This window comes from Chelonoidis abingdonii, chromosome 6 (genome assembly GCF_003597395.2).
Source record: "Chelonoidis abingdonii isolate Lonesome George chromosome 6, CheloAbing_2.0, whole genome shotgun sequence".
Lineage (NCBI taxonomy): Eukaryota > Metazoa > Chordata > Testudines > Testudinidae > Chelonoidis > Chelonoidis abingdonii.
In genome coordinates, this window is record NC_133774.1 from 125,382,142 (window position 1) to 125,395,506 (window position 13,365).

Consider the following 13,365-nt stretch of genomic DNA (forward strand, 5'->3'; position numbering starts at 1 on the left):
ACAAAAAGGAAAAGGCTTGTTCTCTAAGTGGCGTTTTTACTAGGTACTTTGACGATTTGAGGAAGCTATGCTGTTACTCTGCAAGAATGGAATTGGGTCAGGTGGGCCGAATCAGCAAATTAGTCTGATTAGGGAAGCTTTAGGGTGGAGGCAGCTAATTAGAGAGAGGCTCACCTGTGCAGGAAAAGGCAGGGCCTATAATGTCAGATAGCAGGCTACAGGCAGGCAGTAGTCACTTCCTGGGAAGAGGGTTCCTGGAGATAGTACACCCAGAGAGAGAATGGGAACCAGAGAGTAGGAAGCAGTCTAGGGAAGGAGTAGCGAAGGTAGAGAGAGGAGCCCAGAACTGCTGAATGAGGGTCCCTGGATAGGAATCTGGAGAAGAGACTGGGCCTGCGTTCCCTTACCAGTCACTGAGGGAGTGGCACCGGGCAGTGAGAGGGGAAAACTGCCTAGGACTGCTAGACAGAAGGGACTTTGCTACTCCAAGAGGGGGAACGCTGAGTGACCTAGTTAGAGGGATAAGTCCTGAAGAAGATGCTGTGGTTCTTGGGGCTGAGAGAGGGGCTGAGGCCCAGAGAGAGAGACAGTGTGCAAAACTGTGGATGAGGGCATCAGCCTTGAGAGTTAATCCCCAGAGTGACCAGGAGGAGCACTGATTAACGCCCATAAATGAAAAATTGAGGGAGTGCAGGCTCAGATGGTTTTCGTGATATAAAGTGCAGACCTGACAGCTTCATGGGTGAAAGGGTCTAACAGATTGAGACTGGAGGAAAGAGACAGAGGCCAGTCAAAGAAGTAATGGTGGGCTGTCATTAAGGAAGTCATGTTAGCATGTGGTGTGATGGAGGATATGGCATTGAACAGAGCATTCTGGAGGGAGAGAAGTTGTAGAGCAGAGCCTATCTAACCGGAGTAACACCAGGAAGAAGAGTTATTCTGAGGTAAATGCAGGGAATGATACCCAGGAAACTGGCCTGTTGGCTTTCACATAACAGTAAGGAGTCTTCTTCCATAAGGATATTCTTGTAATGAGTATCAAATGTCAAAGTGGCAATGCCTATAGGCTTCGTCCTGAAAACGCTATTGAGAATACTGCTTACTACTCAGAATAACTCTGTTGATTTCAGTTGGACCATTTAGGGCAGTAAGCCCTAAACTCAAGTCAGCATTCAGCCTGTGCAGGATAGGGCCTTCTGTTTGCAACACCTCACTGTTTTCTTCCTTCAGCATTCTGTGCCAAGTTTTGCATCTTGGCAGAGACAGTACCTAGAATCTGTAATTTACCTGGCACTATAGAAAATCCTAAGATGCTCTTCACATTTAGGAAATCATGCTGCTCTAACTACATGGAGGGGAAGAACATGTTGCATGGCGGGGCAGCTTAGCTTTGGTCTAGCAGGAGATGTCCAGGGCTGGAATAGCCAGGTCCAAGGGGCATTGGGGGAGATGAATTGTGAAACTTGCAGGATATTGGTTTGCACTGGAGATGTATGTGGATCTTGGGAAGTTCAGGCTGAAGCTGTTGTGGATTCAAGAAAATGCTTGTTTTACAGCTTCACAATAGACCTGACCCAATTTAAGATTTCTAAGAAACTGATTTTAGAATATACTTTATTTCAGGCAGTCCTGGAATTTATGCTTCCCAGTGAATAAAACTGCAGATCATCAATTCGCTGAAGAGAACTCATTAGTAAAGCAGCACATATCAAGATACTGCTAATGACTTACCTTTTGACTAAGACACCTACCAAGATAAATGTGGCTTATTACAATGATTCTCCAAGACCAAGAGTAGAACTTATCATACTCTTTGCTAAAAATATTTCTAATGATAAAAAAACTAAGCCATTTAGGATGATTAGCCAGAAATTATCCACACACAATTGTCATTGATAGCTATTCTTTAATAACCAGCAGATACGTTTTGGTCAGTATTATATTTTTTCATGTTAATTAAGACAAATTGGTCTTAATGCAGAAATAAGTCTGAAGCTGAAGCAGCTAACATATCTGAACTTCTGGGACAGTTCAAATTCGGATCTAGCACCTTTACAGATGGTGGCCTGGTGCCTGTGGTGCAACAGCAGAAGGTTTTAGTGGATATGGGAAGATGGTGAAAATAGTACTGATTGAGCTAAGTGAGTGGGCGGGGAACATAGGAGAAGTCCACTGCAATGTCAGAAAAAAGGCAAGCATTGGGAAGAAGCCTCATTCTATTAAAAATCTATTTGCAGGATTTAGGCTTCAATCTTGCAAACATTTACACACATGCTTAACTTTACTGCCACGAGTAACTCCCATTGGGACTACTCATGGCAGTAAAATTAATCTCCTATGTGTTTGCCAGATCAGGGCCTTAATTATTTAGATCTACACCAGAGACACAACCTTCGATCTACATGGAACGTGGGAGAGCAGGGGCACAGGGGTGTGTTGCTGTTGGTTCAGGCACCGCCTCCAGCATCTCCCATTGTCCGGGAATGGGGAATCTGAAGCAACATCAACACACACCCCTATGCCTCTCTTCCCTCATGTTCTTTCTGCTTCCCGGAGCAGCACGGGGGCAGAGCAGGGAGCCTGCCCTGTTCGCAGTGCATGCTGGGCCAGAGTCGCTCTAGGTAAATGCTGGGGGAGGAGGGGCTGCGAGGACCTCGTGGGCCACAGAAAATAACCTCGCGGGCCACATGTGACCCATGGGCCGCATGTTTGAGACCCCTGCTCTAAGCCTAGGTCTGCCAGATGGTAAGACTGGATGACAGGGGATGGCTCATTTGATAATTGCCCTGTTATTTCGTTCCTTCTGAAGTATCTGGCGTTGGCCACTGTTGGAAGCCAGGATATAGGGTTAGATGGATCTTTGGTCTGACCCAGCACGGCTGTTTTTACGTTCAGTATCTCAAATGAGAGTTGTGATGGGTGGTTTGGGTAGGGCACAGGTCACATGATTATTTCTGTCAGATTCCTAGTGCAAATGCTCATAATTATTAACCTGAAATTCACTATGTTCTATAACGGTTGCTGTATCCGTTATAAGGAAATTCACTTGCTGGAATATTCACAAGGAGTGAACACAAAAGGAGGGTGAATACAGGTGGAAACAACTTTAATTGTTATGAAAAGTGTGTGTTCCCAGAGGGTGGGATTTTCCAAAATGCCCGCCTTAGCCCCATTCTGCTCCCATGGAAGTCAGTGGGAGTTTCCCCATTGACTTCCATAGGAGCAGAGTTAGGCTGAAGCTGAGTGAGTGCTTCTGAAAATCCTGCCCAGAATGTCTCTAACTGACAGTTCAATCTAAGGTGGTGTGACCCTATTCAAAGTGGCTCAGTTTATGGCTAGCTTAGTGGAAATGGCGCCGAACCAAAACCCAGTTCAATCCAAACATCCCCAAATTTAAGGGTGTTAGAAATTCAGATCTGAATATTGCAGACTGCTTCTACCTTCATAATAGCCTAAATCAAAACCCTGGTCCAAAGAACCCCAAACGCTGACCAGTTTGCAATCTGGATTTGAATCTAGCAGTTTAAACTTCTCTGTTCAGTTTTTCTCCCGGATCTGAGTCAGGAGATAATTGACTGCAATGTGACTGTTTAGACTCCATAAATTATGTAATACTTAATGTAACCTGGAAAGAAGCAAAGTTGCCATTCTTTACCTTGGGGTCATGTATTCCAGAAAGCTCCTCATAGATTTTCTCTCCTACCATGACAGCAGCCAGGTTCGCTGTGTATGTCGACAGACAAAACAAACAAAAAATGGCCCAGAGATTCATTAAAAATCGTCCAGTCCAGCATTTTGGTGGTTTTATGGCAGCTGTTCTGCCAAACAAGATTGCGTAACAGACATTCAGGGCAGAGGAGAAGGAGAAAACTTTATTCCTGTTTCTTCCCTTGGGGGTCATCCCAAAGGGGCTTTTCCACTCATACAGTGTGAGAAATATTGCTGTGATATGGAGGGCAACAAATATTCCCAGCCACATAGTCCAGTGGAGTGGCCACATAAAGGCTCCAATAGGAGCTGCTGTATCTCTGGTCCTCACTAAGATGCCCAAGCTGGTTGAAAAGAAAGGACTGGTGAAATCAATCACTTGGCTACGGGCTGTATTGATGCTGAATGATGTCACTGCCATGTGGGCTGTCCCAGCCAGAAGGTCACCCACAAGACCTGTCCAGTGGCCATTTTTCCAAGCTCCGTACTTCCCATCGCCAACAATGTACAAGTCAAAATCAAAGTTCATATCCTCGGCCAACTTTTCCAGCAGATCGATGCAGTAGCCATAGCAGCACTTTTTTAACTCTATGGGCACGGTGTCATTGCCCCCATGAAGGGTTTCAAAGAGGCTATCCAACATGGCAGAATCGTTGGTCAAAGGATCCAAGCACAGTTGTCCTGCTGGGCACAACCCTTCATCATCCACCTTTCTTGTAAAGACAAAAGGGTGTTCTATCAGTGTTACCACTCTCAGGTGCAGCCGGGGAGGGTGCAGGATGTGATTTTTGTGTCTCTGGGCCTGCTCTGGCCATATCCCATGATCAATGATGATCTTGCCTTCTTGCCAACTCCCCAGTCGAGTCCACATTGGGTTCCCAACAGGATCGTGCTGCAGATTCCAAATGAAGAAGTTGTTTTCTGAGCTGATGATGGAAGAGCCTTTCACTTTAATGTGGCCACTGAGACCATTAAAGGTCGTGTTGGCTAGAAACCTGTTGAGAGAAGAAATGTAAGAAAACAGAGACAGATATCCATATGGCTGAAGCCTTACACTGCTTTAGAGGAACAATGGGCTTGTATTGAAAGCATTGTATTAGGACTCAGGAGATCTGGCTGTTTTCTGTTTCGGGCTGTATGACCTTGGGCAAATCATGTAATCCTAGTGCCTCACTTCCACCATCTGTCAAATGGGGATAAGGACACTTCCTTTCTCCCACCCTTTGTCTATTTAGATTGTAAATTCTTCAGGAAGGGTCCGTCTCTTACTAGCTGGGCAGCTATGAGTCTTTCTGGCTGAGAGACTGCTAGCTGAGTACTTCACCACCTACTCTGCTTAGCCTTATTAGAAATTTAATATCCATATAATGCAAAATAATCATTATTCTAGTGCCATATTAAGTTTGAGAAATCAAAGAAGCAAAATTCAAAAAAATATCAAAAGTTACAGGGCCAAATCCTCAGCTTGTGCAAATCAAAATCACTCAGGGATCTGGCTGAGAATTTCTACTGCAACACGATTGAGGCATTGTGTATACCCTGCTTATTTTAGGGTATAGCTTAACTGACATAAAACAATGGTGCATTAAGCTTTATATTCAATATGAAGAATAAAAAGTATAACAGGCCAAATGCACTCATTGGGTTTTCTGGTTCACACGGGCAGAATCTAGACTGAGTCACTGGTGGTGTAAACAGCACCTCCCTCTCCACCGACAGGAGTGAATCAGTCCAACATCTCTCATGTGGCTAAATTGTTTTATAAATTTTCAGTTCCCTGCTACTGCAGGGGCCTAAGGCATTGGTGTATCATAGTCCCTCCTGTTCTCCTCCTGTGGCACAATAGCATAGTCTCCGGAGGGCTGTAATTCTTTGGCCTAATTCTGATTGCTGGATTTAGCGTGCAGCTGGTGGCCTGTGATATTCATGAAGTCAGTTGGCTCTTTCTGGCTTTAAACTCTCTTACTCTATGATCTGAGAGATTTCATGACATTTAAATGTTTGATTTCACAACTGTATCAAGTTAATGCATTTTCCTGCCACTGATTTCCATATTAGATACTTTTGGTGGTGGTGGTATGCTGATCCAAACATCCAAAGGGAGCCGGGCATAAATCACATTTTAACAATTTATGGTCTCATACTGTGGCTTCTATGGCCATTCATCACTGCATATGCTGTATGCAGCATTAATGAAGTTCAAAGTCAAGGGCCTTCATGGACATGGAAAACCTGCCTTAGTCAGAAACCTTAAGGAGAAGCTAGAGTAGTTCAGCTGGTATTGGGTTCAATCTAGCATGGCCTCCTGTGAGCAGGGGCGGCTCTAGGCAGTTTGCAGCCCCAAGGACGGCAGGCAGGCTGCCTTCGGCCAAAGCTGAGGGACCAGCGGACCCTCTTCAGGTACGCCTGCCAGAGGTCTACCGAAGCCACAGGACCAGCAGACCCTCCGCAGGCACATTGCCGAAGGCAGCCTGCCTGCCGCCCTGGCGGCAAACTGAAGAGCGCCCACCGCGGCTTGTCGCCCCAAGCACGCGCTTGGCGTGCTGGGGCCTGGAGCCGTCCCTGCCTGTGAGGTACAGTGCAAAGTCCGTAGGAGTTGGGTGTTCAACATCTTGCAAGCACCTTGCTGCACCTGGTTTATAAAAAGCTGTTCTATTTAAATGGGTCCCTATCAATAACATTTCGGTACAGGCTGGTGTCAGACATGTACAGAAAGTGGGCAGCTTACCCAGGCTTGTGGACAGGAAGAGTCAGATCATCAGACGAGGTAAATCAACATTAAAATGTCAATTTACATTAGCTGAGGATCTGGCCCTAAGATTAGGCTGTGTGAACTGTACGAAGGTTTGGTTAGTGTCTGTAATGCTGGCAGACCAACTGCCAGCTCAGGCCCAGGCTCCTAGGCTTCAGCTGAACACTGACCAAGACATACCTGAAGTAGTCTGTCTCCCTTGTGTATTAGTCGTATTAACACAGACGTTGAGATTAAAAGGATGTGTTTAGAGTTTATAAAATACTTGTAAGATGCTGCATGTGTAATTTCACTTAAAGCATCTGTACCCCATGTTATACAGTGATATGAAGTGTTTGCATTGTAATCCTCTGTAACTGTGTAAAGTTACCAAAGAGGGAAGAGGCGTTAATATCTGTAAAATGCTGGCTTCCGAGAGAAGGTGTTAGGTCCTGCTCACCAAGAAGGCCCATTGAAATCCAATGGGCCACTGTGGAACATCAAAGAACAAAGACTTTGTTAATTGCTGTCTTCTCCCTCTCCCGCCCCCGCCACATGAAGAAGAGATGTGTGTGAACTCATACCATCAATTTGAGCTCTGGCAAGAAGGGAATAAAAATCCCCAACAAGAAGAAACTGCATCTTTATGCTGATTGGACTCTGAGGGGAAAGTATCACTAAGCATAAGCAAAAGATCCCTAGTGCTTGGCCTGAGTTAGGCCTAAGGGACATACAGACCTTGTCCTAATTAATAAACCTTTACAGAGCTTATTAAAGGGTTGGCTACACACGTTATCTTCAGTGTGAGATCTAAAGTGCAATTGACCTGGGTAAGTGATTGGTCTTTTGGGACTGGAAGTAACCTAAATGTTGTGCTTTTTTGGCATAAGGGCCCATCTGTCTCCAAGGCAGGCTTACCTGGGTATCAAGATAGATCAGACTGCCCAGGGCGTCTGTCTATGACTCCATGTCAAAGCTGTTATAGTGCCTGAGGAGTTTATATGTGATTGGTGAAATCAAAGTATAGAACTCACAGCTAGTTTGGAGTTTGTGCCCTGCTTCTTAAACAGTCTGCACTGAAGCTGGTACTTGTGCTCCAGAGCCACTGCAGGACAGCTAGACGTGGTCATTCCATTGTCATTCTAAATTTAACAATGGAGTTCAAAGTGTGATGCTTGCTCTTTCCTGTTGTATTCTATTTTTAATGTTCCTTCAGTAGAGGCGCTACAGCTCTTACAACCTCCCCTAGAAGAACTATATTTGTAGTATTTTGATAACGATTTAATTAAAATAGTCTCCTATTTTTTTTTAGATTCATTACATTCTTGCAGAGTTTAGTAAGGGCAAAGAACCAGCGCAGGGAGCAAGTCAAAACACTGGCTGTTGAAATTGCCCAGGAAGCACAATTAAAGCTTTAATTCACAGACTAGATAAGACTTCGAAATCCTAATGCCTTATTCCTGTAACAAGGGTGTTCACAAGAAGAAAAATTCACTCAGCAGGAATTCACCCTCATCGTAAGGGGTATTTAATGAGAATAAGAAATTGCAAAAACCTAGCCCCAAAGTGTAGGGGGAAGTTCTGCACAGATCCTGATTTCATTAAAAACTGAAAATATTGTAGGCCACATTTTAAAACGTGGATGCCTAGCCTGGAGGCCCAAATTCTGCATTTGGTGCTACAATTGGGCATTTAAATGTCCAACTATCCACTGACTATGTTAAATAATGATCGGAGAGCCCAGGCTTCATGGGCCTGGCTTTGCTGAGCTCTGTAGAACTATACCTAATGATTAGAGATATAGACCCTTATCCTGCAGTGAGCATCTGTATGGGTGTAGAGTTCCAGCCTCATAGAGCTCATTGCAGGTTTGAGGTCATATATGGAGACAGACAAGGAAAAGTAGAAAGTTGCCAGTAGTTGCTGTATGTTGAAATCCCTAAGCAGATGCTCTGGTCCTGTAATGTGATCCATACAGGAAGTCTGCTTCACTCATGTGGAACCCCATTAACTTTATTGAGGCTTCATGCAAACAGCAGTTTGTCAACGCAGCTCACGATGACCTAAGAATATCTCGCACCATTGATGAATGCATTCTTATGACAGCAGCTGTATGCGCAAATGACTGTCATCAAATATCTGTTTGGAATGTATCTGCTCTCCCTTTCATGTGCTGTGAAACTGGGTTAGCACTCCCAAGACGCGCAAACAGTTAAGGGCATAACTGCAACTCTTGTCATGAGACTATCTAGATTTTCAAAGAGTGACAAGAAAGGAAATTAATAAACGTGCAGTAATGTAGCATAAGGCTTGTGTGTTTGTTACAGGACTTGCTTTCTTCATTCAGTCATCAACTTGATCCTCTGCACGTCTCCTTCAACGGTTAAATTAATCAGTCATTTGGCATCTTGAAATGTTCTCCTGCTGTGGTGGTATTTCTCAAAGAGTTAGAAGATTGAGTGAGTTATTTTGAAACTATTTCCATGGGTGCTTTATGAATGGAATGAAATTAATCTCACAACCCAATGGATCACCACAGGGCTGTTCTGAAGCCCAAATCAAGATCTGTTCTCATGACTAAGGTATGCCTACACAGCAAAAGCTGTGCATGAGTCACCTACTCAAACTAGTTTGAATCCATCTAGTATGGGTAACCAGAATAGGGAAGACAATAGCAGTGAAGACTGCCCACACTGTTCTGTTACCCATGCTAGCTGGATTCTAACTAGTTTGGGTGATTGGTCCACGTGCTTTTACTGCTGTGTAGACATACCCTTAACTTTACTTAGCTGAAATAATTATCTTGTGAGCCTTAAATTAATGATAGGAGGTTGATGAAGGAAACATTTTTGTCCTAACTGGGTGAGAGATTCATCTCATCAGTATTGTGAAAAGAGAGGATAGATACCCTCCAAAAAGGAACTCTGAACATGCTGACATAAACAGATAGCTAAGGGTTAATGTTTCTTTTACCTGTAAAGGGTTAACAAAGGGAACCAAACACCTGACTAGAGGACCAATCAGGAAACCAGATTTTTCAAAGCTCAGGGAGGGAATTTTTGAGGTGTGTGTCTTTTGTCTGTGTCTCTGGTCTGTGCTTTCTCAGCTATGAGAGTGATCTCTATCTCCAGGCTTCTCTCTATCATTTTACTGTTTCCAAGTGATAAGTTAGTAACAAAGGATTAGAAAGACTATATTAGGACCTTATATGTTTATTTTTTTTTTTGTAATATTATAAACATAGTGTGTAGTTTGCCGCATAGTGATTGTTACTTTAAATTGTATTTCTTTTGGACTAAGCGTCCTGTTTATGTTTATATTATTATTTTATATTTTTGTTATATTTTTTTTCATGTTTCTATTGTAAGCAATTGACCTAAGGTATATTTGTCAACCTCACCAATTAATTTCAAACAATTCTGACTATTCATGTGGATTACAGTAGACCCACACTTTTAGTGAATTGTCTATTCTAGTGCTGGGTTTTCACCTATAAGCCTTTCTTTTTTTCTTAAAACACACTGTTTGAGTTTATCTTCTGGTCTAAGGCTAAGGAACAGACGTCGAGAGCAGGGGAAAATAGCTTTCTTGTTCGTTAATGATCTCTTGTACTAGTTCTATGAAATTCATATGGCGGATAGCCACCTCTCGGGTGAGGGGGAGTTTCAAGACTATACTTATATGCGTGTGCTTCTGGGATGTTTGTGATTTTTCAAATGGAAGTGACATTGAAGTGGGAAAATATCAAGTAAGGGAAGGAGACTAGAGAGACTAGGAGGAAGGGTAGTGGGTTTATTTCACCATTATGATTGTGAGACTCAGGGCATCTGAGTCTTGGGGTCCCCCAGGGAAGGTTTTGGGGAGACCAGAGTGAGGCAGGCATTGTAATTCCTGTCTGGTGGCAGCGCTATCAGATCCAAACTGGTAATTAAGCTTGGAAGTTTCATGCTAGCATCTTAGTTTCTGAACTCTAAGGTTCAAATCTGAGTAGGAAGCTATGACACATGCACACCAAAACCACAATGGATTCGCACCTGAATCCTGAAAAAAAAGTATGTTGTGTGGAAGGCAGGTGAATTGCGGTTCAAAAAAAACTATTAACAACCACAAGAAGGGAGAGGGGGAAAAAAAACCCATCCATACATGTATGTGATTCTATTTCACAATAATGGGGTACTAGGGGCAGAGAAATCTACAGCAAATATTACCCAGGCAGATACAGACCACATCCTTTTTTGGTGACCCCTCTTTTCCTTCCACTGTCCACTCACCCACCCAACAACTAGAAATGAATTTCCACGGTAGAATTTTTGCAGTGATTGCACAGTGTGTAGCATTTAACAAGGCTAACCTTAACAACCAGCAAGATGACAGACTGCTTGGCAGGAGGGTGAAGGCTCTGCATTTTTGGAAATTCTACACAGTTTCATCAACTCTCAGCCAAATCCTCCTCTAACCTGCCCCAGAGAAAGGGGTGGCATTCAAGATGCATTTCTGACTGTCTAACCCCCTTTCCCCACTCTCACACTCACCCCCAGCAGCGGAACTGAAAGGAAAGATTTGTTTTCTACCCTCAGACCCATTCTGGCTTTGGGAATATTCTTGGCCTGATTTTTTTTGCCCCCCACTGACATCCTGGATCCCCTGAAAATATGAGGTTGGCCCTGATTTTTTTTCCATCGTACATGATTGTAAATTTGCATTCCTATTACAATTTGGCCTGAAAACTGGCTTATATATAAGACTCTGATATCTTTACTCCCACTGTGGTCCCATCCACTTCAATGGGACTACTCATGAGGCACGCGGCTACGCGTCCTGAGCAAAGGTATCGCAATCTAGCAAGTGATTAAGCACAATGAAATACCAACTGCTGAATATAAAAGTAAGATAAAGCAGTGAATAGTGTTGAGTTAACTAAATGGTTCAAAGATGGGGGGAAAAAATGGAGATTTCATTTTATACTCACAAAACAGTCTTTAGGAGAAAAAATGAAAAGGAAAAACTTACTTTGATAAATATTGCCCTGAAGTGAGATTAGTTTCCTCTATGTCCATGCAATTTGTCGTACTTGGAATGAGTGCTAGCTCCGGCTGGATCAATGTAGCTGTTGCCACAGCTCTTGCTACTAGCTCCATTGCATCCTGGACGTAATGCTCAAAAACAGACTGTGTCGTTTTGCCATGAGCTATGAGACCCAAAGGTAAACCCTCTGTTCTCAGTTCTTCCACGTTTTGTGAATCCCCAAGAATCCAGTGAAGTTCAGGAAGCATCACGCCAAACTGGGTGGTTATTTCAAAAATCCTCCTTGTCTTCTCCATGTCACAGCCAAACATAACCATGGTTGATACTGTGTCTTTAATGCTGTCTAGATGAACTTGTAAGTAGTTCAGAAGGTCACTAGTTGAAGTGAGATTCGTGGTAATATTTATAATGGAGCCCAGGTGGAACTTGGAACTCTGTTGCGTAAGGAAGAGAAAATCTGTGATATTCCACTCTTGGCATAACATCAAGCTGAAATTGTACCAGTTGTTCATTTTCAGGATTGAGAAAGTGACATCCGCATCAGAGCTTAATGAATTTTCTAAACTCAATTGTAGGTGAAGAGGATTCTGCATTTAAAGACATGAAAGATATTGGTTAGAAAAGGTGGACCAGAAACTTACTATGTTTCTTCCTCTATCAAGTATTATTTGGCCTACAGAGTGTGTGTGTGTGTATTAAGTCCACTGGAATAAATTCTGACTTCCCATTCAGTTTTGAACAGCTTTCTTGGGGGAACTACTGGATCTAAATCAGTGTAGAATCTGGAGTATATCTTTGATCCAAAATTACACAAAATGAACTACTGAGAGTTTATGGAACACTGCCACATCATTTAATTTAATCCAAATGTTGTATGTTGAAGAATAAATGAAAGACCCCAAGTTACTGCTCCCCATCTCTATCCCATGATGCAGGTCAGATCCCCAGCTGCTCTAAACTCGTATATCTCCACTAGTCACAGCTGAAGATCTGGTATAAATCAGTCAAGCTACTCTGAAGTTAATGCAAACTCGTGAGTTAGGTTAGAAGAATACCACAATTAAAAAGGTTTTCAGCTCTCTCTGTTATCTCTTGGTTTTGGTATTCAGGGCCTCTTGTACATAGACACATGAATAAACTAATTAAATAGATCATGGCACGCAATCAATACTCATCTTGTACTAGCAGTAAGACATTTTGTGACTGACACTCTGGTAAAGGACAAACTACCAAATTAACAAGCATGTGACATTAATGAATCCCACACCACAGAGATACTGTCTACTGATCATAGGCTTTTGATTAACCTGGAAAACAAAAATCCTGTGTAATAGTTTGGGATAGGTGAACTGGTTCCAGTAAAGTACTGTCCTCAAACTGAATGCAAGCTAAACCATTTCTGAGGCTCTGAAATGACTGGATAAGTGTTTTTTCATCTTCAGTTTCTGCCTGCCTTTGCAAATGGAAGGGCTAGTATCCCATGAGAACAGCTGTTCTTGGATTATTTCTATCCAGGATCAGAAGCGGAGGTGCTAGGAATTTCACAAGACAGTCTGTACTCATGAGCTTTTCAGCTAGATTTTGCAGACTATACGTTTTAGAAATGCACGGATAGTTATCCGAGCCATATGCAGATTGTGAATTTTTCAATATTATTTTTAATAATAAATGAAAATTCTACATTTATAAATAACACAACAGTGCATGCATTGTACTGCTAGCACAAAGCTGAACCCAAGTGCTGTAATTATTACCGCATAATAGACAGACTGAAAAATAGTGTTGCTTATATAAAATGAAATTAAGTGCTAAATATATATATAAACCCACCAAATTTGGAGTTTGATCCTGCTCCCATTGAAGGGTTTATATGATGGGATTACCTGCATTCAATGACCCAG

The 13,365-nt window shown here is 42.8% G+C and overlaps 1 protein-coding gene across 1 annotated transcript in view; it reads right to left on the minus strand.

Annotated features, from left to right (window-relative positions):
- The window catches only part of GRIN3A (glutamate ionotropic receptor NMDA type subunit 3A), a 90,264-nt gene that overhangs the window by 45,477 nt on the left and 31,422 nt on the right, over positions 1–13,365 (minus strand). Inside the window, exons 2-3 of the mRNA XM_032770216.1 lie at positions 11,450–12,051; positions 3,656–4,703 (exon numbers count right to left, since the gene is read on the minus strand). Of these exons, the coding sequence (XP_032626107.1) occupies positions 3,656–4,703; positions 11,450–12,051 (1,650 nt within the window). The remainder of the gene's footprint in view (positions 1–3,655; positions 4,704–11,449; positions 12,052–13,365) is intronic.